The 26,625-nt window shown below is 41.5% G+C and overlaps 1 protein-coding gene across 5 annotated transcripts in view; it reads right to left on the minus strand.

Moving 5' to 3' along the window:
* Positions 1–942: 942 nt before the first annotated feature.
* zgc:171482 (zinc finger protein) overlaps positions 943–26,625 on the minus strand; it is a 72,276-nt gene continuing 46,593 nt past the window's right edge. For 4 of the 5 annotated variants that reach the window (XM_039784362.1, XM_039784360.1, XM_039784359.1 and 1 more), the window contains 2 exons: positions 20,171–20,267; positions 943–1,149 (listed from right to left, as the gene is read on the minus strand). In XM_039784362.1, coding sequence (XP_039640296.1) covers positions 1,128–1,149; positions 20,171–20,267 — 119 coding nt within the window. In that variant the 3' untranslated portion in view covers positions 943–1,127. Of the gene's footprint in view, positions 1,150–20,170; positions 20,268–26,625 lie in introns of those variants that run through there. The other variant, XR_005637160.1, reaches the window with a different exon arrangement.

Genomic DNA, 26,625 nt, shown 5'->3' on the forward strand with positions numbered 1-26,625 from the left:
ATTGGCTGCTACATGGTTTGGGAGTGACTTTTTTTTTTTTTTTTTCTCTCACAGAAAAATTTCAAAAATATTATCTACATGTCACCCATCTCAACAGAGAAGATAATTTGTGTCACCTCCAGACTGCATCTGACATCAGTATTCAGTGCTGTGGGAATGTTTTCAACAATAGATGATTCACACAATTGCACAGGGCTCAGAGCAGGAGTTTAGAAGTCTTTGTGCTGCTTTTCTCCACTGCCCTTTTTACTGTAACCATGCCATAGCTCAAGGTTTTGATTATATGAAATACATGGAGAAAAAAAAAGGGTTTTAAAATGATCACATCCACCATTTGAAAAAAAGTGACACAAATCCACTACATTTATAGATAACACAAGATTCAAACCAAAATACCTTTTTTAATGCAAATTCATGCAACCTGTAATGGCTGAGGTCATTGGGAGTTTTCTCGTCCTTGGACTTAAAGGTCTGGACCTGAGTAGGTCTCAAGTGGTCTGAAAGTGAGCCATGCATGTGCCACCATCACTGTATATGAAATGCATTTAGAAACCGAAGACTTGGATCACTGTCAGAGCACTTGGGGGACGGCTAGTTACAGAGTTATTATTAATGCTGCTCTATGACTATCATTGTATCATTGTAATGATTATTACCACTCTGGGCAACGCACTGACATCAGTTAAATTTTAGGATTGTGGCTCACAAAGGAGTTATATGGCAATATGCAGCCGCAAGTCTTTTGACGGCTGTTGGGTAGCGAGAACTCATATCAAACACTTAGGTGCTAAATAAATCTCAGATATATTTTTAGATCAAAGATAGAAATAAACACAGTCGCAATGACCCACACATGCACACTGCAAATGCTTACTGCAAATGCATGCATGGGTGCCTATGACCAAAACAAACAAAAACAAACACACACAAAAACAAACACACACACACACACACACACACACACACACACACACACACACACACACACACTCACTTGCTCTCTCTCTCTCTGAAGTTATTCTGCACTACCTTCTCATACTCTTCAGTTTCTGACAAGTCCTTTTTTTCTGAAGTTGTTTATTCCAATAATCTCGGTCTTCGTCTCCAGAGTAGCCTGTCTCCGTGGCTTACTGCTGGTGTTGCTTCAAGCTGAAAACGGAACACAGGAAATAATTTGTTACTCTTGTTTTGCCTCTGACACAACAGATCCGACAAGACAGGGCTCTTTAACCACAGGGAACATCAAGCCCACTGGGAGAAAGAGATTCTGTTTCTGCCCTTCTCTGTCCCTGGGAAGTTATCTCATTTACCTGTAATTCTCTGTCTTATACTATTCCTAAAATATATATATATATATATTTATATATATATATATATATCCTAATATAGCAGAATAAACAATGTCTTCATTGCTAATCAGTCCCTCCAGGATTTTGCGATGTTGCGATCGCACCAATTCACGCGAATTCAGCCAATCACCGTGAATTTGGTGCGACTCGCAATTTTGACCAATCACCGACTTTCCCGCAACTTCTACCAATCACAGCAGTCCCACGTGTCAGACGTTGTATCAATATGTGACTCTGAGAGCCAATGACCAAGCGGGAGTGAGAACGGGTTGACGTCAAACGTACAGTACGTCGCCTAATTAATTTCCTTGTTTCTTATATGAAGACTCAAACATGTCACATTTACCAACAAAACGTACAGTGAAAGACCGTGCAAAATATTTCAGACCATCCTACCAACCGGTATACATTTTAACATCAACATCAACGTTTTTTTACTTTTGAAGTAATAATAAATATAAATTATAATTTTTTGTCTTAAATACACTAGCCATTTTCATATTATCCCCAAAATAAGTTTCCTTTTTTTTAAAAGAACTATACAAAAAAAATCGCTACTTTTTTTGCAACTTTCACTGTCTCTTGCAACTTCATTGCAACAAAAATACAAAAGACATTGCAACTTTTATCGCAATTTTTTTACAAAAACTCCCTCGAAATTAGGCATTTTGTGCCGCAACAATCTCAAAAAAAGGCCACGAAATCCTGGAGGGACTGGCTAATGTATCAAGATGCAGAGATGTTGCAATGTAACCCTGCATTGCTTTATTTCCTCTGCTGCACTGAAAATAATTTCCTTTCACCGGCAATGCTCTACTGTAAGTGAAGCATTAACCGATAATCCTGTTTCACAATCTTCTCATAATTACAGTTGTCTATTATGCCTTCTGTCTGGCTGTTCCCCAAATTAAAACAAAGGAGAAAGATACGAGCATAAACCCTTGTGTTTAAGGTGCAATAATTACTGTGGATTTGGCCTTTATCTTGAGCTGCTGATTGTTTTTCGAGATTACAGGCGCTGTGGCTGCATTCTGTAGCTTTCTCGCCATTAAACAAAGCAACTCCAAAGGCAAACATGCCACATTTAATTAAAAACAAAGAGATAAATTGGATTAAAGCTCATGGCAAGCAACTCCCACAAAATTGAGTAAGCGTTTTTTCAGTGAAATTTATTTTTACTCCCAATAAGAAATGGGGATTTAAAGGCAGTAAAGCTGATCTTTGTGAAGTATAACTGAAACAACAAATCAAGTTAGCATTCAGAGCTGCTCTCATTCATTCAATTGCCTAAATGTTACAACAGAAATCCCAACAAAAATAAACAATACTTCTTTCATCTCGGCAGCTTTTTGTATAATTGTTCCTCTTGTCAGTTTGAGTAGCTTTGTTTCATGAAGCAGTTTCTCCTTAGTATGAGCTTAGCCCTGTCTGGTGTCCGTTTGTTAAGAAATACAAACAAAGTCAGACACACTTAAAGGGAGAATAAGATATTTGTTGCCAAATGTGGCCATAAGCCTGATCCTGAAATGAAAACGTATCCCCCTAACCGAACAACAAATTCCACTGTTTTCATCACAGTCCTTGTTCTAATGCCACTCCTCCACCGTGTCCTAATTGGAGCGTTGTTTCACACGCACACTTCCAACGCTGAGAAGGAGAGGGAGAAAGAGGCAGGGATGCACAGGCACTCTAGCTGTCATCACCTATCCTGGTAATGGTTTATAAAACCGTGGCCTCTACACCCTGTCTGCTCTGTTATCACTCTAGCACTTTGGACCCTGCGAGGGGTGGCAGGGTGTGACTCTGGTAGCCTGTATTGTTCTCTGGGAGGGGACAGGTAGCAGCGAGGAGGGAGGGAAGCACAACAAGAGGAGAGTAACAGAGTAAAAACAGTGTTGGGCAGAAAGAGAGGTTAAAGATAGAAGGATAACCAGACAAGTTCATTCTGGGGTGCAACAGAGAGTTGCATATGGAGAAAACGTCAGTCCAGCAGTTGTGTCCGAATTATTAGTTTATTCTACATATCTTAAATGTGTATGGCATTACACATCCTATTGGTGCAAGATGCAGTATGTGTGCACCTGTACACCTTTTCTAAACAATTATTTTTAGTATTTAATTTTTAATTTATTCATTGTTGAGTCCAGACGTTTCCTTCCCTTTTGTCTTGTGACCGCTTAAAATTCAGCTACTTGTGACCATTTATGAGAGGCGACGGCTTTAGTGTCAACAGAAATTAGGAGTGGTAGGGCTGCAACTGACGATTGTTGTCATTATCAATCTGTTATCTTACGATTCATTTTTTTAGTCTGTAAAATAGAGAAAAAGGCCGATCACAGTGTTGCAGAGCAAGAGGTGACCTATTCAAATCGCTTTTTTGACCGATCAACAGTCAAAAACCCCAAGGATTTTCACTGTACAATGATATAAAACGAAGGAAAGCAGCACATTTTTTATATTTGAGAAGCTGCAACCAGAGAATGAAAACTACTTGTTGATAATTTACAGTTGATTAACTAATAGATGAATTGATATTTTTCGGCCATCATAACCAAACAGTGATTTTTCCCTCTCAGCTTGTTTCATATGAAGGTTTTTAGAGACTTAAAGCGGTGAAAGTATGCATTATTCATAAGAAAGAAGAAAAACCTTTTGAAAGTAAGAAAAAGTTTCTATTTTTTATCACTTCTATTGCCTTGGGACTGCTCAGATTGATCTTTGGACCCCTTTTTCCTAGAGCCTAAGGGGAAGTCTTCAAATTGCCTGAAGACATTCCCAACGGTCGAAGATACAATGATCCAAAACAGAAATGCAGCAGATCTTTACATTTTTACAATCTTGAACCAACTTGAACAAATTTAAATTTAAACTTTTAGGTTTTGCTCTATGGTTGTAGACTCCAGCCTGCCTCTGTGATCTGTCATATTGTTTTAAAAATGTCCCCTGATTGGGCTTTCAGTGGAAACAACATGGTACTAAGAACAAGAAGGTTTTGACTGTAGTGAGCGTCAGCTGCATACCCAATATTTTCTTATATTTTGATAATGCATAACAGAACATGCAATAATTAAATCCAGTACCCTATACCATTCCAATACCATGGATAGTGCCACTCAGCCAGGCATGCCAAAACACTTATTTTGAGCTTCAATATTCAATGGAAAATAATCTCAAAATGAAATAGCAACGTGGTGTCAACAACATCAAACATAGCGCTTTGAAACCGGGGAGCGACGTTCACTTTCCGGTGAAAACAAAAACAGTTCACCCAGGAAAATTTTGTTCGTTCCTCGGGAGTGTTTTAATCCAAACCACGATCTTTTTCCTAAACTTTAATAGTCGTTTTGGTGCCTTAACTGTCGTCGCCGCATGACGCTCACTTTTCTCGGCTAAACTCCACTACCAAGGCCCCTGAAAGGACCATCACCTGGCGGTGCCTGTAGCCAGCTCACAGTCACCTTTTAGCGGCTAAACACATCTACCAACCGCTGCTTATATGACGGAACTCTGGAGCCGGCGTCCCGGGGCTCTGTAGCGGCTAAACAAAACTAGCAAGTGCTGCTCAGATGTTATCGTTCTATTGCACTATAGACTGTTAACGTTACAACGCTTTAATTAGTTTAAAATACTTCTATTTTAGGTAAATAATATATGATCTATTGATGAAGTAGCACTGATCACTTAAAAAAAAAAAATAATAAAAAAAAATCAGCAGAGGAAGGGATATATATAGGACCCCCTCCTGGCAAATCACACCCTGACTATGTGTATTGTACAATTAACAAGGGCAGGAAAGGTGATGGAGCCAACAAGGACAGTGCAGTGCAGAAAAGTAGGAGTTGATGCAGAGGATGGGGTAAAAGAGCGGTCATTGAGTGTTAATAAATGTATACAATAATCTGTCCCAGGACCACACATGTGGGATGTGAGATGTATGAGGATGTGTGAGAGAGTGGGCAGAGTGTGGGCAGAGATGGTGCATGTGACTCTGTTTCCGAGGGAAGTGTTTGTGAGGATGTGAAGGTCACCTTGGCTGTGTGTGTGTGTGTGTGTGTGTGTGTGTGTGTGTGTGTGTGTGTGTGTGTGTGTGCCGCAGGTAAATGCAGTCCGGCAGTTGCTAAGGGAGCGGAGCTGTGAGTCATGATTCAGGCATGATTCCCCCCTCACCGCCCTCGCCTTATTAACATCACAGACAGTGATGCTCATGGCGGTGTGTGTCTAAACAAAACTTGTCTGTTTGATTTTTGGGCGGAAGGTGTGATGGAACACAATGAGTAATGGCTTTGGGGCAGATGAGGAGAGCCTAAAGCTTGTTTTACAGTAACAATATGTGACGTCATGAAATCTCCGTGACTATTTATACCTGCGCTGGTGCTCGCGACACTAGTTGCAGTCTTCTCCTGAACAGCGGTGGCGCTAATGAGCAAAGGCTACCGACGTTAATCTTTCTACGGACTAGAACTGGCAGCAGCATTGCCGTCAATGCTTCGATACTTCGTCGGATCAAGCCTTTCATTCAACATAAAAGAGCTCATCTTAACCCAGTGAGTTTACCAGACAGACTTGTAGTCACTCTTGAGAGTCCTGGCATCCGGCTGTCGGCGAACTCATTCAGGCCTCCTGTTTCCGCTTTGTCGCGCGCCGCTGAAAAAAAAAAGAGCCGTGTGCGACCTTGGCTCGCGTGCCATAAATCGGACGCGCCGGCCGGATATTACATCATTTTGACGTCACGATGTCGCGCGCCACCTTGGCTGCGTCTAGTATATAACGGCTTTAAGGCATGAGCCTGTATGTGTGTTTAGGTGTGATAGGGAAGGTATGTGAGAGGAGAGCTGATCTGCGACTGTCCTCAATTAACCTTTCACCTTGCCACAAGCAGAGAGAGGACAAACACACACACACACACACACACACACACACACACCCACACACACACACACACACACACACACACACTCTACCATGACACACACACACACACACACACACACACACACACACGCACACATACATACATGCAGCAAGTTTGCCCATTAGCAGGACGAGACATTTGCATGCAAAGTTACTTTACATTAAGCACTGTAATCCCTCACAATCGTTGCCACCATCTCTCTCTCTCTCTCTCTCTCTCTCTCTCTCTCTCTCTCTGCCTTTCCCTCTGAAATGTGCATTAGTTTGTTTTGTAGTATGTGTGTGTGTGTCCTCTGTGATACTGATGCTGAATAATTACCAGGGTGAGTAGGCTAAATGGATTGTCCCGACCTCAACATCAGACCCTTGGGGCCTGTGTTAATATCAGCATCAACATCGCACATATACACTCGTACACAAGCACACGCTATGCACATAAACACACATAAAGGCAGGCCAGACGTTGGAACATTGTATAACGAAAAAGCACCCAGAGAGCAAAGGCCACACAATACTAGTGAGCGATGTGAACATGAATAATATTATACGGGTCGTTAAAGCCACGCGCTGTAATTGGTCAGAGACACTGTACAACCCTGCTGATAGTTCCCATCAAGGAAACTGTGCTTTACTGGTTGCTTTGTTTTCTTTTGTGTACTCCAAGGAACTAATTAGTGCCATTTTCCTGTTTTTCCTTTTTTATTCTGTTTAAAGTTTTATTTATTTGCATATATACTTGGACAAAAACTTTTCAGGCTGATAATCATTGCATAAAAGCCACCATAGCCTTGAGGAGAAACTATACTGTGACTATGAGCTCTCTAACAACACTGGTTCTGGCTCAGACTACTGGGTATTATTAATAGGAACAATGTTGAACCAAATAGAGAAAAATCTATATAATAATCTGACTGATAAATCAGCATTCCAATAAGCAAATATTTTTGGCAATAATATTGGAAGATATACAAATGGTAATTGCAGTACATAAACATGTTATAGACCTAGTGATGTCCATTTTCTTATGGTCGCTGCTACTGTCATTTTTGATAATAAATATGTTGTTGAACCACTCACGTCCTTGTCACAACTCTTCAATCACCAAATTTGAGGGATTCCTAAGTCATATTTTTTTAACATACCTATATGTACAGTACTTTGCAAAAGTCATAGGCATGTGTGGAAAAAATGCTGTAAACTAAGAATGCTTTCAAAAATATAAATAATGATTGTTTATTTTTATCAATTTACAAAATGCAAAGTGAGCGACCAAAAAAACATCTAAATCACATCAATATTTGGTGTTACTACCCTTTGCCTTCAAACCAGCATTAATTCTTATAGGTACACTTGCAAAAAGTCATTGAACGTTGAGACGCAGACGCAGTGGTCGGCCAAGGAAACTTAGTGCAGCAGATGAAAAACACATCAAGCTTATTTCCCTTCGAAATCGGGAAGATGTCCAGCAGTGCCTTCAGTTCAGAACTAGCAGAAACCAGTGGGACCCAGGTACACCCATCTACTGTCTGGAGGAGTCTGGCCAGAAGTGGTCTTCATGGAAGAGTTGCAGCCAAAAAGCCATACCTCCGACATAGAAACAAGGCCAAGCAACTCAACTATACACGAAAACATAGGAACTGGGGTGCAGAAAAATGGCAGCAGGTGCTCTGGACTGATGAGTCAAAATTTGAAATATTTCCACTTCAACATATGCCATAGGACATATTGGACTCCTCAGAAGAGATACGTCTCAAAAGTCATTCCTACTCCCTATTGCACATTCGGTCAACCTGAACAAACTGGAACTTTCCTGCACATGGTCTGGGAATGTGAACAGGTGCAGGAGTTTTGGAATAAAACAGCATTCATAATATCTGATGTGATAGGATGTCGACTTCCTACTGACCCGATTGTTTTGTTACTTAATGATGACTCTAAATTACACCGGCTTGGGAGATGGAGGAAGATTTGGTTAGCCGGCTCAACCGCAACCAAAAAAATTATAGCTCAGCGCTGGCTCCCCACCCCACTCGCTTTATATTAAACAGTGGTTGGCGTACTTCCTAGACATAGTTATGCTCGAGCTCTCTACAGCAAGGATTCACAAAGCCAAGTCATCGACTATAGACCTGTGGAGAAACGCAGCAGCACAGGTATCAGTCCTGGTGACCTCAACACCACAAGAATTAGAAGAGAGTGAGGTGTGATTTTTGTTTTGTTTTCTTGTATTTTGGTTTGTTTTGTTTTCCTCGAGACCGCAGAGGGTGGGGGGTGGGCGAGGGTTTTTAGTTCCTGTTCCATTGTATTTGTTTGTTCTGTATCATGTTTGTTCAAAAAATAGAAAACAAATAAAAAATGTATCAAAAAATAAATAAAATGAAATATTTGGCTGTGGCATAAGGCAGGTTGTTCGCCGAAGGGCTGTAGAGCAGTACAATAATGAGTGTCTACAGGCAACAGTGAAGCATGGTGGAGGTTCCTTGCAAGTTTGGGGCTGCATTTCTGCAAATGGAGTTTGAGATTTGGTCAGGATTAATGGTGTCCTCAATGCTGAGAAATACAGGCAGATACTTATCCATCATAATACCATCAGGGAGGCGTATGATTGGCCCTAAATTTATTCTGCAGCACGACCCCAAACATACAGCCAAGGTCATTAAGAACTATCTTCAGCGTAAAGAAGAACAAGAAGTCCTGGAAGTGATGGCATGGCCCCCACAGAGCCCTGATCTCAGCATCATCGAGTTTGTCTGGGATAACATGAAGAGACAGAAGGATTTGAGGAAGCCTACATCCACAGAAGATCTGTGGTTAGTTCTCCAAGATGTTTGGAACCACCTACCAGCCGAGTTCCTTAAAAAACTTGGTGCAAGTGTACCTAGAAGAATTGATGCTGTCTTGAAGGCAAAGGGTGGTCACACCAAATATTTTGATTTAGATTTCTCTTCTGTTCACTGCATTTTGTTAATTGATGAAAATAAACTATTAACACAACTACAGCATTTTTTTCATACTTGCCTAAAACTTTTGCACAGTACTGTATATACGGCTTCCATGGAAACTTAACTACTAAAAAAATAAAAACTTTAAAAATTAAAAAGAATAAACTCTTGCTTCTATACTGTTATTTGGCAATAATAATATATTTTGAAACATTTAAAACTTGATTAAAAATGACCTCCTGTATTAACAAAGGCATACAGTCGCCGCTGGGAACTTCCTGCCATCAACAGAACATTTGCCAGATTTTTACACAGCTGTAGGGCTGGAAAAACCAAGTGGGCTCCTCTCTGCTGACGGCCTTAGGTTCATTCTTTAATTGTCACTTTTTTCAAACTAGCCATTAGATTTTAATCGTAGTACTTGAGTCAGTAAAAAACACGGGGATTTAATATTCATCTATCAGGTTTTGTTCTATCTGCTGCCCACTTATGTCCCTGTCTGCATGCCAGCTAAGAGCGTTGACTTAATTGCAATACAGAGTGTACACTGTGAAAATGTTCTGCCAAGTTTATCTAGTTATATATCTTCTGTTATCATCCTGTACAGGTCCAATTACAACAGCCAGTCTGTAGCGACTGTGTGGAGTCTGCAGAGTTCCAAATGACCTGCAGCTGATTGTGTATGAAGCAGATGCATGGTACAGATAAGAAGAGCTGGCAGACAGATGCATCCAGCTGTTTAAAGAAGAGAGAAATACATTGTTGTTTTATGATGACACATTCCTAATGCCAACCCCCCCGCGTGACAACACCGGTTTTACCGATTACACTGGACAATTTTTCAAGAATAGATATTGGTCGATGATGCTCACAGAGCTCTTCCTTTGATCTCTGGCCTGTCCAGTCGCGCTTCCACTTTGGATTTTGTGATCCATTTATTTACAGTTCTGCATACACTAAGCTTGTGCGGATTGACGATCAGATTGTGTATCGACAGTTGACGGAATGATGGGCAATTGGTGTCTCCTGTGCCGATGTTTAAGGGATTTTAGCTTACTTAATATCAGAACTAAGATGTTATAAAATAATATCTAGAATCTGCGCCCGACAGTTCATTTACAGATGTTTCTGGTGGAGCAGTAAGTCTGCCCGCTGAGCCCTGTTAAGTGACGAGTGATTTTTAAATCCTTAACGTTTATTATACCGATTAACGTTACTGGGGGATAAGTTACAGCAGGTAACATATTGCATTTTTTCAAATATGCCGCACTTTCGCTGCATAAATTGCCGATTTCCGCGCAAAATATGCGGTGCTTGCATGATTTCATAATCCCCGCATTTTCGTTGCAAAAAAGTCACATATATCTTAGCAGGAAGTTGAAAAAATTTTGCGTTTCCTTCACACAAGAGCAGCCATTTTCCCCTGTTGCCATGGGAACATTATGAAGTGACGTAATTACGTGACGTGAACATCATCGAAAAGCAGGGTGTTGGAGGTTGAATTTGACATGTTCTTTGAGTCTCTTAAGTTGGTATCCAATAAGAAAGCTATCTTAATATCTGATGTCTACTCAAATTTCTTTGTTTAAATGCTCCTGCTGTCTATATTATTAACGATTTTTGTATGTTTTATTTCCCTCTGTTTAGACTATTACTTTTATTTTTACTTTAATATTATATTATTTGTACATATTTTGTATCTTATTTGTTTACTTATTGCAATGACTGAATATCTGTAAACTATTTTTGGAAATTAAGTTAAAAAAAAGCAGGGTGTTGGGGGAAACACTTTTTCTTCTCTTTTTCATCAAACCGTAGTTTTTGCAAGTTCCCGCATTTTTTGCAAGTTCCCGCAATTTCATCGCATAAAATTGCATAAATATCCCACATATTCCATCGCATTTTTTAAGAAAACGTGCCGCATAATCAAGGATTTTTGCCCGCAACAATCACAAAAAAACTGCGTTTTTCTGGAAGGACTGATCTATGCTAAAGGAGATACTAAAGGAAGCATTGAAGCACCTTTCCTTATCACTTAGATAATTTGACCGTCTCTTATCATGGCTGCCACTTTACTACATCCGTGGTTATAGCCCTCTGTTAGGAACATTCTTAAGCAAAAAGGACTATTTGACCGCAGCCACAGTCATGGATGTTTCTTCAGTCAGAGCTAATCCCCTGCCACTGTCAGCCGTGCTTTCATGTCCTCTGGAAAGCTCCTCACACAAGCCAAAGCTCATCCTGAATGAGTGTGAAAGAACACACAAAACACACACACACACACACACACACACACACACACACACACACACACACACACACACACACACACACACACCTACCTCCCTCATGGGCCCTTATGTCCTCTTATTTCTAAATTTTCAATGCCTCCGACGTTGTCTAGTCTTATATGTATGCTGCAGCCAGAGTGTTCATGTGTGTCTGTGCGCATAATTATTGAACATAAAAATTACACTTGTATACAGTTTGAAAGTGGCATTATTTGCTATCAGCAGTGGCCTGACAAGCCAGACCCACATCAAGATGTTGGGTCTGGGAACTCACCATTGACGGATCTCAATCTGAGGGGCGGGATAAACGGTTGTCTTTCAAATTCCCTCTGCACGTAATAGGATAGTGCTACAACCAGGCAGAGCAACAAAGAAGGTAGCGAAGCTAGTTGATAGATTCAACTTTTGCCGTATCCGCTCGGCAAAACTCGGAACACATCTTCCTTTTTAAAGAATGATTTCTGTGCTGTTCTTTGTTCTTTTCTCAAAGAAAAGCTTAACTCCAAGTCTTCCAGAAGACCGCTGTTCCCAGCAGCAGCAGCCATAAGCCCCGCCCACCGACTCTATACACGATGTGATTGGCTGACCAAAGTTTGGTTTTTCCAGCTCGCAAGTCAATGGAAGAGTGCCTAGACCCCCCTGGCTGCAAAATAAATTTGATGCCACTAGGGTGCGTCTAGATTTCTAGGCTATATCAGCAGTGGAGTGGGACCAAAAAAATCTACCGGGAAATTTCGTAGGCCCTCGGGGGATGGGGGACTTCAAAACGTGATGAAGAAAAAAATAGGTGTTCGATAGCTTTACGTCATAGGCCGACCAGGGCTATGCCATTTGGGAAGGGGCCGCTCACTGATCCCCCTAGACATGGTTATGACTGTTAGTGCTTTCTGATTAGCCTGTGTTTGTATTGAAATAAGAGACTGATGCCTGTGGCCCACCGTACGGGTTGAGCAGAGGCTGCACAGTTTGACCAGCGGGCAGCGGCCGCACACCAGCCCACTGGATGGTGTTGCTAAGAACTTGCAATGTATAACTATTATCATACCGGCCCTCGCGGCCTCGAAACACTACCAGCCCAATCTCCCGATTGCCACTCGTCCTCTGTTTGCTATCATATCGTGCCCCCATACTACTGTGTTGCAAAGGCTAAAATGGAATGCACACTGATGTAGGAAGGGTTAGGGTATGTGTATGTGAGCGAGAGAGACTTATCCTGAAGCAGTTTCTAACACATTTCATGTACCCGTATTGTGTTTCACCTGAGTGACTGGGTGAAGGCAGAGGAAGTGCAGTTGATGAGGTGGAACATTTGGTCTTGTTTTATGTTTCCCATAGGATCGATCCAGCAGTGCAACAGAGCTGGCAAGACTTATTTCCAGTACCAGTGTTCACCCTCGCGGACTCAACAGAAATCAGCCCGTGTTCACAAAATAAGTCTGCGATGGCTCAGGGCTGTCGCACTGTAAGATCGTTTGTGCTTTGAGGTCTTTTACACTTTATGCACACAGTCTGCAATCCTGCTATTGTTCTAATAAACTATAAACATATACAACTACATGTGAAATATGAGTCTCACATCATGAGCCACATTAATGCTTCAGCCCCAAATATCCCTAAGTGTTGTGCCATTTCCAATATGCTGTATAAAATTGATGGGTGGAATTTAGGTTTCATAATTCAATAATACAAACATCTGGGTAAAAATTGGATTTTAAAATTCATCAAATCAAAAATTGTCATTTGTAATGCAATACATGCACTCTCTATTTAAGCAGCTGTGCACATCAGAAGAAGGCATTGTTTACCTTAAACTACTGTCTGGAAACCCGAGAACCTTTGGATATATAGGGGCAAAAGAATCCCTGTTGGGCGACCTCTAGCTCACCCAGTAAGAGCGTGCACTCCATGTAGGCTAAGTCCTTTGCAGCGGCCCGGGTTTGAGTCCAACCTGCGGCCCTTTGCTGCGTCATCCACTGTTACTATCTAATAAATGGAAAATACCCCAAAAAAAAATGAACCTTAGAAATTTGAAGTCTTGAGAAAAGTCTCTGAGACTGAGATTTTAGCACTTAAGGTGGACACTGAGCTGGGGCTGTAAAGTTTGTTCCAAACTTGATTCCTATCTCACAGTCCTGCTCGCCTCTTTTCAGTAAGCCATTTGATTTGATAATGAGGTCCTTACCTTACCCAAACTTCTTTTACTTTAAGATGTCACCAAACACTCATCATGCTACACAATGTCAGTATTATATCCTCATCTTCTGTTGTAATCCCTGTGATTGTTTTTTGAGTAAATTCCACTGCTGTGAAATAAGAACAAAGCCCAGTTCTGCACTCTTCTCCCCCAGACTTCCTCCACTTCAGACCACTTTGCGTACGCCTGCCTGATAAGTTGGATCAGGTACTTTCTCCCCTTCTATCCAGTGACCTATCAGCAAGACCCCTGTAAATATCCCTGGTACCTCTCTCTCAGTTTGTCTCTCACTGCCCTGTATTAGTCGATGTCCTGTCAATCCATCCTCTCCATCCTAAGCAGCAAAGCCCTGCAGCTGTCAGCAACAATGGGTTCACCTCAATCTACACTCCAAATCTGCTCCTTATCACTCTGGCTCAACTTTTCATGTCAATTTACAGTAAGGAGATTATTTTTTGTTTTACTTTCTCCTGCTCTTTGCACATTTCTGTCTCCAATCCATCCTGCTTTTGTCTGTATTATTTCTCCATGGCCATCTGTCTCCCCTTATCAATTTTATCTCACTCTTTTGCCATCTCTATGCTTTTTTTCATTTGTTTCGCCTCTGTCTCAAACATGATGTGTCTTTCTGTCTCTGCATGTCTCTTTCAATCCATCTCTCTGTCTGTGGTGCATACTGTCTCTCTAGTGTCTATCAGTCTTGCTAACTCGCTCTTTCTCTCTCATAAACATGACTCTTTCAGTGTGTCTGCCCTCTTTTTCGCTTTACGACAGTAAAACTGACAGAAGGACAGAGTTATGAGGCACAATTTTCTTCCATGATTTACAGCTGCTGTGCAGAGATATTATACATCTTGACAATCACGCTTTGGAGTTTAGCTGACACTCTTATCCAGGCTGACTTAGAGTGAGTGAAGAGCTGTATTAGGCGTTTAGTATCTTGCTTACTGGCATGTGGTAGTGGATGGACATTGCCTTCTGTAACCTTTAGTCTCATTCAAAAACCCAGTACAACATTTTCCTGCTATTCAACGTCTCTTTGCAAATACAGTATAATGATGCAGTTACTCATGGTTATTTCCAAACCTTGTCTTGAAGTTTTGACACTTTGACCAATGTCTATCTCTGCACATGAGCTTCTGTGTAGTACATAAATTAATCTTTCAATTCTGTTTGAAAAATGTTAATGTACTTTTTGATGCTTTGACCTCCATAAACCAAAGTCCAGTTAAGTTCTGTTGTACTGATGTGAGCTGCTATTTCCTCACCTCAGCAAATCACACTAAAGCGCTTTGAATGGACAGAGGGCATTCTGAGTAAGAGAAAAACAAGTTTGACTGATGGATTTCCTTTTAATGTCTTTTCAGCCCAGCCACAATTTTACCTCTAGCTATAGGGCTCTATCTTGCACCCAGCGCAATTGACTTTGTACACCGACGCATGTATCATTCCTATTCTGAACCCGATGCACAGCGGACCTTTCCCTCCACAGACGCACGTCGGTAAATTAGGGAATGTATTTGCGCGAAAAGAGGAGGCGTGTTCAGGTGCAAACGTTCCCTGATGCTATTTTGCAGTTTCAGAAAACAATTCCGCCACAGACCAGGAAAAACCTGGTCTAAAGTCAGTGGTGCTAGTCTAAAGTCAGTGGAGTGTTATTCAGATGCTATTTTAGGGGCGCATGCTTGGCCATAATATAGCGTGCGCACAACGTGCATACACTTTGCTTCTCTCATCTACACGGACGCAGCAATTCCCATTTTTGCAAACCATACATACCGTAATTACAAGGAAAAATATTACTGAAAATTAGAGGTGTGAATCTTCACTGATCTTTCGATTACGATTATCAGGTCAGCGATTCGATTCAATATCTCGATGCATCACGATGCGTCAACATTTTTTTTTCTATTAAAGCCATATAGGATATTTGACTTGACAAACTTGCATTGTCAAGTGCAATGCCCAAGCTGCAATACGTAACCTTAGACTGGAATGATGAAGTGTTTGGGTTCATTTCTTTAAAGTTGCTATCACGAAGGTTTACCTATTTTGGATTAGTCATATACCACCCTACTTTTAGCCAGAAAATCTATTGTGCTGTATTGGAATAACTGACCCCAGACAACTCTTTAACAAAAAAGGTATTGTTTACTGTTGACGCTGTCGTCCTCTGAATCAGCAACTCTCCGCCGTTAGCTCCAACTTTAGCTAGTCCGTTAGCTCCAACTTTAGCCAGGCACACTAGCACAACGTTTGTTCTAAACCACTGCTGTTAGACAGGAAAAGTGCTGTCTACATCTCTTCAGCTTCGTTATTCCACTTAGATCTTCTCCAAGCTAGCTAACTATTCTAGTGTCTCTCGATGTTTCTCAGTGTTTTCTTTCCTCTTCTCGATTTGTGATCCTCTCCACTCTCCCGTGTCTCCACTCAGCCGTTTTGCGTGTGTGTGTGTGTGTCTGTGTTTGTTTGTGTGTCTGTCTGTCTGTGTGCATGTCTGCCTGTGTGTGTGTGTGTGTGTGTGAAACTGGTTAGGCTACTGGGAATGTTATTTTTCATTTGAATGTTTATGCTGCGTCCGGAAAAGTAACGAGCGACGTCATTGCGTTATAATCGATTATGGTGGGCCACTGCATGATGCAGCATCATCCATGTCCGCGATGCAATGCATCGATTATGTGATTAATTTCAACACCTCTACTGAAAATAGGGCTGAAACGATTCCTCGAATAATTCGATTCCAAAAAATCCTTGAAGCAAAATTATTTGCCTCGAAGCTTCGTTAAATCAATGTAATTAAGGTTGTACGGCTCACTGTGTTTCTGCACGGAGGATTATTACTAGCGCACAGTTTGACGACGGCCAAAGAACTTCTAAGAGACAGGTGAGAGAAAACAACAGAAAGTTTGGGATCATTTTAAGCTGCAAACATGCTGCTACATCATCTCTGTAACAAACATCCAGTGTACTCATCCATTCCACGGAGCGAACCCGACACAAGGTAGCTAACGTCTGCTGCTCTCGTCCACCGCGCTGTTTTACACAACTAGCCTACAGCATGCTACTCTGCTAATAGCCATGTTTTACACAACTAGCCTACAGCATGCTACTCTGCTAATAGCGATGTTTTACACAACTAGCCTACAGCATGCTACTCTGCTAATAGCGATGTTTTACCAACAAGCTAAAACAAAAGCTGTCGGTTTGTAGTCTAAGTGTTTATTAGTTTGCTACTAATCTTTGGAAACTTAGCTGCTGCCGGAGACAAACCGGCTCCTCCCCCCAGCATGGCTACTTAATATGCACGTGAATGACGTCATCATGCCGGTGATTTCTGCATTCTTTATTCTTTTTCCTCACTGTATATTCTGAAAATGGGTCCCCCAGAACACTGTAGTTGAATAGCCCTGCTGTAAGCTTTGTACCGCCACATTTACCCTCTGGTCAGTGAACAGCTCTTTTGCATATCCAGTGCAAAGAGCCAGAGGCAAGAAGGGGAAGGGGGTGAAAAATAGTATATATACAAAAGAAAGGTTTCCTTTTTTTTAGTACACAGCAATAATAAATATTTACTATTGCTGTTTACTAAGTATTTCTTACTAAGTATTTCTTATCCGATTACTCGATTAATCGATGGAATAATCGGTAGAATACTCAATTACTAAAATAATCGATAGCTGCAGCCCTAACTGAAAATACGATTCAGGTGTTTGGATAGGTCAGGAGGCACTTTACAGTACAGTCCTCAAAAAGTCGCAGCATTCTTTGTGGCTTGTTGTGTTTTACACAACATTTCCATGAATCATGGATGTGTTGATGACATAAATGAGGAAATATTAGAGGACTTAAGGAGACGTGATGTTGAACTACGGCGGGATTGGACACTTGAGGGTCCGGGAGTGGTAATGCGCGATGTGCTCCTGATGGAGCAGGTGGACGGAGATGGAGTGGGGGGAGGAGGAAGGGGCACAACAGGAGCAGGTGGTGCGTTTGGAGGCCCATGCTCCATGGCTGCAGCAATCAAACCACACCTAGCTACTTCAGACCAACCCATTTTAGATTTGCGTTGGGCACAAGACATTTATCCCGCCGTTATAATAGCAACAGCGCCCAAATCCGCCCACAAAGCTACTTGCGTTCTGCGTTTCATACTTGCATTTCAGATCGTTAAAATAGGGCCATACACAAATTTAGTTTTTCAGTTCCTCAAAGTTAACTCTAACAAAGGCTCCAAGTGTCCATTTTAGCATGTCAAATAAATTATCTTAAGTAAATTGGTCTATTATTGAGTACATCTAAATTTAGCAAAAAGAGGGGAGAATTTTGAAAAATGTCCCAATACAATAAATAATATAAATCTTTTGCTCTTTCTAGTGACTAGTGGATATAAACATTTGGAATTTGCCCTTGGCTAAAAGAAAATATATCCTACTATTTACTTTCTGTTCTTGCCTCGTTCTCCTTCCCTCTCTGCCTTTCTCATCCTTGTTATTGTGTTTTTTATTCTCACTACACCTACAACTCTGTAACGGTTAACTTGTTTGCAGAAGTTTGGTGTGTGCAGCCCAGACAAGTTATGCTCTAGGGCGGATAAATACAGAAATTTCAGCTGAAGTGAAATGAGAAACAGCCGCAACAACAAACTTATATCCTCAAGCAACCTTTTAACTAACAAACACTTCATTCATAACTCACTTAATTTCCATTACATTGCTTAAATACAAAGAGATGCATACATGTACACATGCCACAAAAAACGCCTATAACCATGCTCACAGCTATCTCATGGTAAATGCATGAAATGTAACCGTTCCATATCACACACTCTTCCTGCTGGTGAATATAATTTCCCTCACATTGGCTATGATCACATTTTCTAAAATTGGTAAGGAAAATGAACATCTCATTGTTGTCACACTGGCAGACAGTGACCTTAGTGTGACATATGCATCCCATCTATAGGGCAGGGCAAGAAAAGGATTGTGCTTCAGTTCAAAAGTGTTTTCAAATGCAAGCGAAAAGCCTGTCGTCCTGACTGCATCACACTGCCTCTCTTATCTCTCACTGAGTGCTTGTTTCTTTTGTGTGTCTTTATAGTCTCAATGCAATGACTTACAGGGCCCTATTTTGTGTGCACGGCGTGAAGCACCTGCCGCAGGTGTGTTTAGGGCATGTACAAATCCACTTTTGCTAGTTTAACGTTGGAAAAGGGGTCCGTGCGCCAGGATCAACCGATGTAAAAGCACCGCCTACTGACCAATCAATACTCCATTGATAACGGCGTCACCGTTCTTAAAAGATCCGGTGGAGCTCGGTGCGTGGAGAGAGAAAGGTGCGCTCATAAAAGTTAAAACATTTACAGACCGACAACCCCGTTAACATTCCCTGATGGGTATTGTTATGAAAGATTTTCAGCGGAGGGAATTGCGTATACGTTTTTTTTTTAGGTTCTTGAGCCAATGTGCACATCGGTTTGAATTATATTTTTATATTTTTTATTTGTTCTCACGATTGCTTACCACTGCCAGGGTTGCAACTGAAATAATAGGCTAAAGCAACGACAGTTTATGGAAAGCACAAGTGTAATTACTGTATGATCAGATCTTGTGCCTTACAGATGGGGAAGTGATATTGATAAGCGTTGTGATTTACGGATTTATAGCGTCAGCTTTTTTTGCCAGCTTTCCTTCCTGTTTTAGGAGGCAGCGACTGTATTACGTTTTGCCTATAAAACCATGTCTGTGTTCTTCATATTTATGTAGAATTACAATTTGCTCTTCTTATGTTAGATGTTTGTGATTGGTCATGCTGTCCAAACACCACCTCTTTTATTTGAACGTCTGCGTCGCTGGATTGGGAAACCCTGGGTTGATTGAACTAGTTAACCACCGTCGTGACACAGCTTATGCGGGACCGCGGATGTTAGGTTAGGTGAAGCCAGGTAACTGAAATAAATCCAGGGCATGTTAATCTTGATTCGTAGTACAGGCCTCAGGTTTTTGTTGGTCAATGGCGCAACCACTTTCTGCTGCCTCAAGATAGCAATATGGCAAGAATGTAAAGATGGGTGCAGGTGCATTTGCCATTTAAACGACGTGGGTGCTGGACGGGAAATTGACAACTGCGTCGGTCTTAAACTAGCAAAGACACTTGCGTCTGGCTTTGCGTTGCCCCGGGTGCAACATAGGGCCGACAATGTACAAATGGGGATGGGGTGCAAACTTTTGGTCTTTCCTAAAAGGTATTTATGGTGTTGCACTAATTTGTACACATGAAAAGTGCTTAAAGTAGTTGTGTTAAAAATGAAAGACCTTGAGAGAAAAGTTCAACCCTGCCTACTCTCAGACCTCCACACACCTGGACAATCGCCATATGAAGTGGGCGTGATTGTCTGATTGTCCGTTTTGGAAAGTCTCTCCTTCTTAGCATTTTAGATGGATGAATGAATGGATAGTCAATCAGGTCCTAAGTTGTTGTACTCACTTGTTCTGGTGCTTGGAGCCCTGGAGGTGTGCATGGTACTGCTCGATAGAGTTGAGGACCACACTGCAGACACTGCAAGAGTAACTACTGCGCAGCCCTGGAGAGACACAAACACAACCACACAGGTACAGCTCTTACTGTGAGGGCACTTTTAATAAGTATGGCTCATTGAAATCTTTAAAAACGGTCAGTGTCATCATCTGGCTCATCTGCAGCAGTAGCTGTGAGGCCAACATGAGCAATAATAAAAATGTTAACTGACAAGTAGGGTTGTGTATTGTTTATTTTTCCTCCGATACCGGTGCTAAAACAATGCCAGTGCCTGAACCGATACTTAAAAAAATAAAAATAAGAGGCTGAAAATTCCGCGTAAGGAGGTTGGTTGAGGTGGTGTGAGACTGGGGTTCGTGTTTTATAACCCCACCCATGATCTTGTCCTAAACCCAACTGTCGCGTTTTCTTTTCCTAAACCCAACTTTCCCGTTCTTGTGTCACGTAAATGTACCTTTTATAAGCCCACCAACAATCTTTTCCTAAACCTAACTGCGTCAAAAGTGACAATAGTCCCTACCGAGCGTTAAAGCACATTTACATATGACGCTAAAGGAGACATTTAATGCCAACAACAAGCCAAAAGCACCTAACCAAGCGTCTGTTTTTGACACGATGAGAGTGATTATGTGTTGCTGTTAAACGTCACGGTGTTGGAATCCTCTACAGTGAAATACAGTCACACTTTACACCGTTTAGCTGTCAGCTTTTTAAACCTCTTTAGCCCTGCTAGTCACTAGCTAACAGTAGGCTAACGTTAACATTACCTGCTGTCAAGTCTAGTGTTAACTAGCGTCCGGTGCAGCGACGCTTCTGTTGCCACAAACATCCATTTCGGAGCATCAGAGAGAAGCGCAGGCATTTAAGTGGTAGCGCAATGAGGCACTGAAATCTGCGTTGCTATTCGGTCCAGTAGATACCGGTCGTTTTGGCACCGGTGCCATATTAGCAACGGGTTTCGTTAACCAACCCTACTGACAAGTCTTATTTTTACACTTCACATTGTGGGGTAATTTTCCCAAGTAGAGTGCATCTGGAAAAAGACTTGATTACACTATTCATTAGCAGAAAGCCAGTTACATTTTTAGATCCTTTGATCATCTTCTTTTTAGTGCCTGTGTGTGTGTATAGTTGTGAAGGTGCCTTTTGAAACTTGAACTTCAACAGGGTGAGAAGAATTAGGACACTAGGGGTAAGAAAAGAACAGTGCAGTAGGTTCTGTACATGTGTGTAGTACCGTGTACGGCTGTGCACGCATGCACATTTGTATTGTATTGGTGAATGCATGCTTGAGATGGTGCGGCTAAGACACAGATGTGAACTAATTAGAGGGTTTGCAGGTGGTCGAGATGAACACCCAAAAATAGATTGATGAGGATGGCGATACTGACAGGGTGGGGTGAACAGAGATGAGGAGGGGCAGGCGGAGGGTTAGGTAGACAGAACGAGTAAAAAGAGGACATTTTCAGGCGAAAACTAAGATGTGTATTAAAAGACAAAGGAGAGGAGATGGAGACGTAGTAAGGATAATTAATTATCAGACTGCAGCAGTGATGTCAAATGCATGATGGGTTTTAATGACCGCAGGAGTAAATATGACACGTGTGTCCACCCCCCAAAAAACATCCTCTTACACATGTGGCAACTACAGCATGGTAGTGCGCATCTTCTTACTTTCACAAGGGCAGAGGAAGCAGTGGAAATGCTCTGTCGACGAGGAATAGGCCAATCAGCAACATGACATAATTGCCTGTGTTTTTTTTTTGTCATAGAGAAGTGCTATTTTTGTTTTCTCACATTTTGCACACTTCACTCAGATCAGAGATGAACAACCTTGACATTTCAGGGCTGTATGAGAAAACAGTCAAAAACGAATTGCTTTAAGCCCTTTCCCCCCAGTCCATGCTCCCTCCCCTCATTGCTTGAGCTTCTATTTTATTTGTTTGGTGACTGAATTTGGGTGTGCTTGTTTTTGTGTAAGTGCCCTTTTCTCTGCTGTCATTGCTGTCCTTGAGATTTATGAGTTGTCTGTATTCCATCACCTTTTTGACCTTCTGTGGTGGTAATTGGTGATGTATGTTTGGAGACGAAGTTGTGATATAGTTAGGAGTGGTGGGAGGTCATTTAGACTGGGCTATAGCTGCATAATGTGGCATATCTACTCCCTGTAGTCTGTTTCAGGGGTGATTAAGGACATACTGTCATTTACAAGAAAGCCACGACTGAATTAGTTGCCTGGAGTAAGCAGTGTCTTGGCTTAAATGTTGATATTTTGCATCTATTATGAATAACTAAGTCTGTGTGCGTGAAAGAGAGACAGTACATCCTCTTCTGCCAAAATGTCATTACTTCTGTTCTCTCTTAATGAAAAGACCAATAATTGGAGAAGAGATAATTTAGAAAAAGAAAGGAATAATTCCTTTTCTCATTCTCCTTCCCTTTTTCCTCCACGCAATTCTATAACGCCGCAAGGATTACACAAAGAGGTATTTTGTTGTATACACGATTAAGTGTGTCGTGTGTGTGTGTGTGTGTGTGCGCACACACAAAAGCAGCTTCCATGCTTTTAGCCTGATTGATGTCACCTCCCTATTGCCTGGCCGAGAAGCACTGATGTACAATATGCTGCAGTTTGTGTCTGTGCCAGAAAATGGGAAATGTGCGTTTGTGCCAGTCTTACACACACACGCACACACACACACACACGCACACAGTCACATGCACAGACACTGTGCTTTTGGTTACTAAAGCATTTCTGGCATAAGAAAACACTGTGCCCTAATCCATGTTAATTACATGCAGGGAAAGTGTGTGTGCAATGCAGCTGACAGCATGCAGCACAGGCAGGGTTGTGAATGGTGTTTTTTTTGTGTGCATGAGCAGTATTTTTGTGAGGGTGTTCTAAGCCTTGTTAATTACACAAGAAGATATGCCAGGGAGAGAGAAAAGAGGGGGTAAGATGAACTAAGGCAGTGGGTGTGGGGCTGTTTGTGATTGCCATTTAATGCACAGAGGCATTGCTGAAACCTCTGGTATGGAGACACCCAAATGCTTGTCAAAAAAGTAATGAGCTACATAATGTGCACAGAAAATTGAGAAAATGTTGAAAATTGATTGCTTCAAGCAAAGAAATGTAACTGTATTCCCGCAGTTTCCGAGATATATGTAACTTAGCCTCTCCTATCAGGCAACATTAATGACCCATTTGGAGCGTGATGTTCATGGCTCGTTCCATAAGGACACACTGTCAAGCTCTAACTGCAGCCTTTTTTTAAATGTGTGAGTCTCAGAGGGTTTACAGGTAGTGGTCGGCGCAAGGGATCGGCTGATACTGTTTTTTCAAGGCCGATACCGATTACTAGTAGTTGATGAAACTGATAACCGATATTTGGAGCCGATATGCATTTACAGTGAGAATGAAAATCTTTAAGTCAAAATTAAGATTTTGGTGGCCGGGTTAGCTCAGTGGTAGAGCAGGCGCACATGTACTGAGAGGTTTATGCCTCGACGCAGAGGTCCAGGGTTCGAGTTCGACCTGTGACAATTTCCTGCATGTCTTCCCCCTCTCTCTGCCCTTTCTCAACTAGCTGTCCTATCGAATAAGGGCGGAAAAAGCCCAAAAAATAATCTTTAAAAAAAATATTAAGATTTTGGAATGTTACAAACTCAAAAACAAAACTTTGTTTAAATGCTTTAAGCAATTATTTAATAAATTCGAAACTTTCAACATAATGCCCAGCAAAAGACAATCAGATAGTTTTGTGGGCGGGTCATTAAGTCAGACTCAGTGGTGAGTGAAACCAAAGCAGAGGAACAGACATTGAGCTGTAGCGGAGCCAAACTAGTGCACTTTTTAATGAATTAACTTGCAAAATAAAATGCAGATACAGATAATCAGGGCCAATAATCGGTCTATCCTTAGTTAGCCGAAGGCTAAAATCTAGTGTCACGTGAACATTGTTGGGTTAATACTTGAATGGTTTTAGGTTGCATAGGGAGTAAATGAGCCTTAAAGTGCCCATATTATGAAAAAAATCTCTTTTTCTGGGATTTGGGGTGTTATTTTGTGTCTCTGATGCTTCCACACGCATACAAACTTGAAAAAAAAAACATCCATGCTGTTTTGAGTGAGATACGGGTTTCTTAATGTATGCTGCCTTCACTCTTCCTTGTAAGCTGGTCAAAATCGGCCCGGCTTTCTACGTCATTGGCCGAAACATTTGAATATTCCCACCCACCACCCCCTCCCATCAGAGCATACATACAATGTCTATGTCTCCACCTACCAGGTACAAGCAACGGTTTAGGAGACACCATGCCAAAGCACCACGGAAAGTGTTCTGTTGTTGGCTGTAAAGACGAGCACAAAACACTCCATCATGTCCCAGCCGCAGAGGACAGAAGAGCGGCATGGGTTAAATTCATTTTTGAAGGCAATGTCCCTGCTACAGTTGGCAAATGCTTGCTAATGCTAATGCTAATGCTAATGCTTCCTTAGCTGCTAGTGTGGCACGCCCTCATACTCTGCTTCTGACAGGGTAGTTGTCCTTACTTAGCTACTGCGCATGTGCGACTCCCAACAAAGATGGAATAGAAGTGAGACGTCTCACTCTGTAGCTAAAACAGAGAGATCAACACACAGGGTGAAAAGAGGATCCGCAGCAATGTGTAGTACAACAAAAATATGGTGTTTTTTGAAAATTAAACCATGTAAACCTATTTTGGTACAACCTCTAAATACAATTATGAACCTGAAAATGAGCATAATATGGGCACTTTAAGCAAACTCACAACCACCACTTAACATCAAGTAACATATGGATATTTTCAAGGTCAAGTTTCCTCTATTTTCCGCTTCCTTCCTATGGGCCAGACGGCAACTAAGATTCTCACTGTATGGTATTCATCTGTAGTTTTATTCACAGTGGAGGCAGACAAACTAGTTTTCTGAGCTCTTCAGAGCCTTTGTGCTGTGGTACACCATTAGTTTACCATTCGCTTTGCAAGATTAAAAAGGAGCTGGATCCAAAAAGAAGCCCATTGAGATGCAATCAAAACCAACAGTCTGCTGCAAAGGCTTGACAGTACATCTCACAGGACTATATCACAAATACCATAGCAGAGAGGGGTTGAGGATGGGGTGAGAGTGGGATTGAATCCAAGTGGAATTTTATCAAGTAACAATCTTTGAACGACCTATAGAGAGACTAATGAGTTTTGCAGCGAACGTGACAGTAATTGGAAAGGCCATCGGTTTTAGACAAAAATGTATTATACACATGAAACAAACTATTTCTGAACTATTTCTTTTAAATAAAATGACCAGGTTGTTTTGCATTTTTCAAGTTGATACTACAGCTCACTAGTCTGTGTTGTTTGTCCTCTGTCTCATCTTAACCAATTAATCATTATTCAAAGTAGTTTATAGGAATATAGATATTCAGGCTGGGTATTGTTTGAACATGTTTGATGTTAGTGCCAATATGATACCTGAGTTTTCAATACCTTAGTTTGAATAACATAACATAAACATGTTTTAACCCTTTAACCCCAAACGGCTTATTTAAGCTTTGTTTTTTTGCCACTTGGGGGCAATATAGATATATGGAAAGTTGCATGAACAGTTGCTTATTTACACATGAAGCTGATATGATGCAATATTAGCTTTCATTTGGAGTTGTGTTTCTTCTGTTTGATAATTCTCTGTAGGTTCTTCACTATGAGTCACCCCTCTCACAAATAGTAATTTGAACCATTGTTAAAATTAAGATATTGTTTAGTGCGGCTTTTTGCCTACAGTATATCTTGTTTGTGTGCATGTATAAGCTTGATTTGCTTGTGCGACTGTGTCAAAGTGAGTGCTATATCGTGGGAGAGGAGGTCAGCTCTTCCAACTCCGGCACAGTCATCAATTACACAATTTTCTTTGGTACTTCACCCTCTCTCGGGCGCACACCACACACACACACACACACACACACACACACACACACACACACACACACACACACACACACACACACACACACACACACACACACACACACACACACACTCCAGTCCTAGACGCTTATCTCACTGCTTCTAATTATCTACTGAGTCTCCAGAGAGAGTAGACAATGCACTGGCTCTGTCTTGAGGGGTTTCTACCCATTGTGATTTATGTAAAAACACAGCCGAGTCAGCCGGGCTCCATCCCTCGTCAGTAGCCACCCCCACTGCAACTCCCTCGTTCACCTCCGTAATCCATCTCCAAGGGTTTTTGTCTGGCAGCTAGCCGTGGAAAAATAACGGCAATCTCCCCTGTGCCCTGTCTGCGCAATTACACCAGAAAAATCCAAGAGTAAGAAACGATGTCGATATATATGTCATGGGGATTTTGTGATATGTTTCGGTCGTGAGAG

Source organism: Perca fluviatilis, chromosome 19, assembly GCF_010015445.1.
Source record: "Perca fluviatilis chromosome 19, GENO_Pfluv_1.0, whole genome shotgun sequence".
Lineage (NCBI taxonomy): Eukaryota > Metazoa > Chordata > Actinopteri > Perciformes > Percidae > Perca > Perca fluviatilis.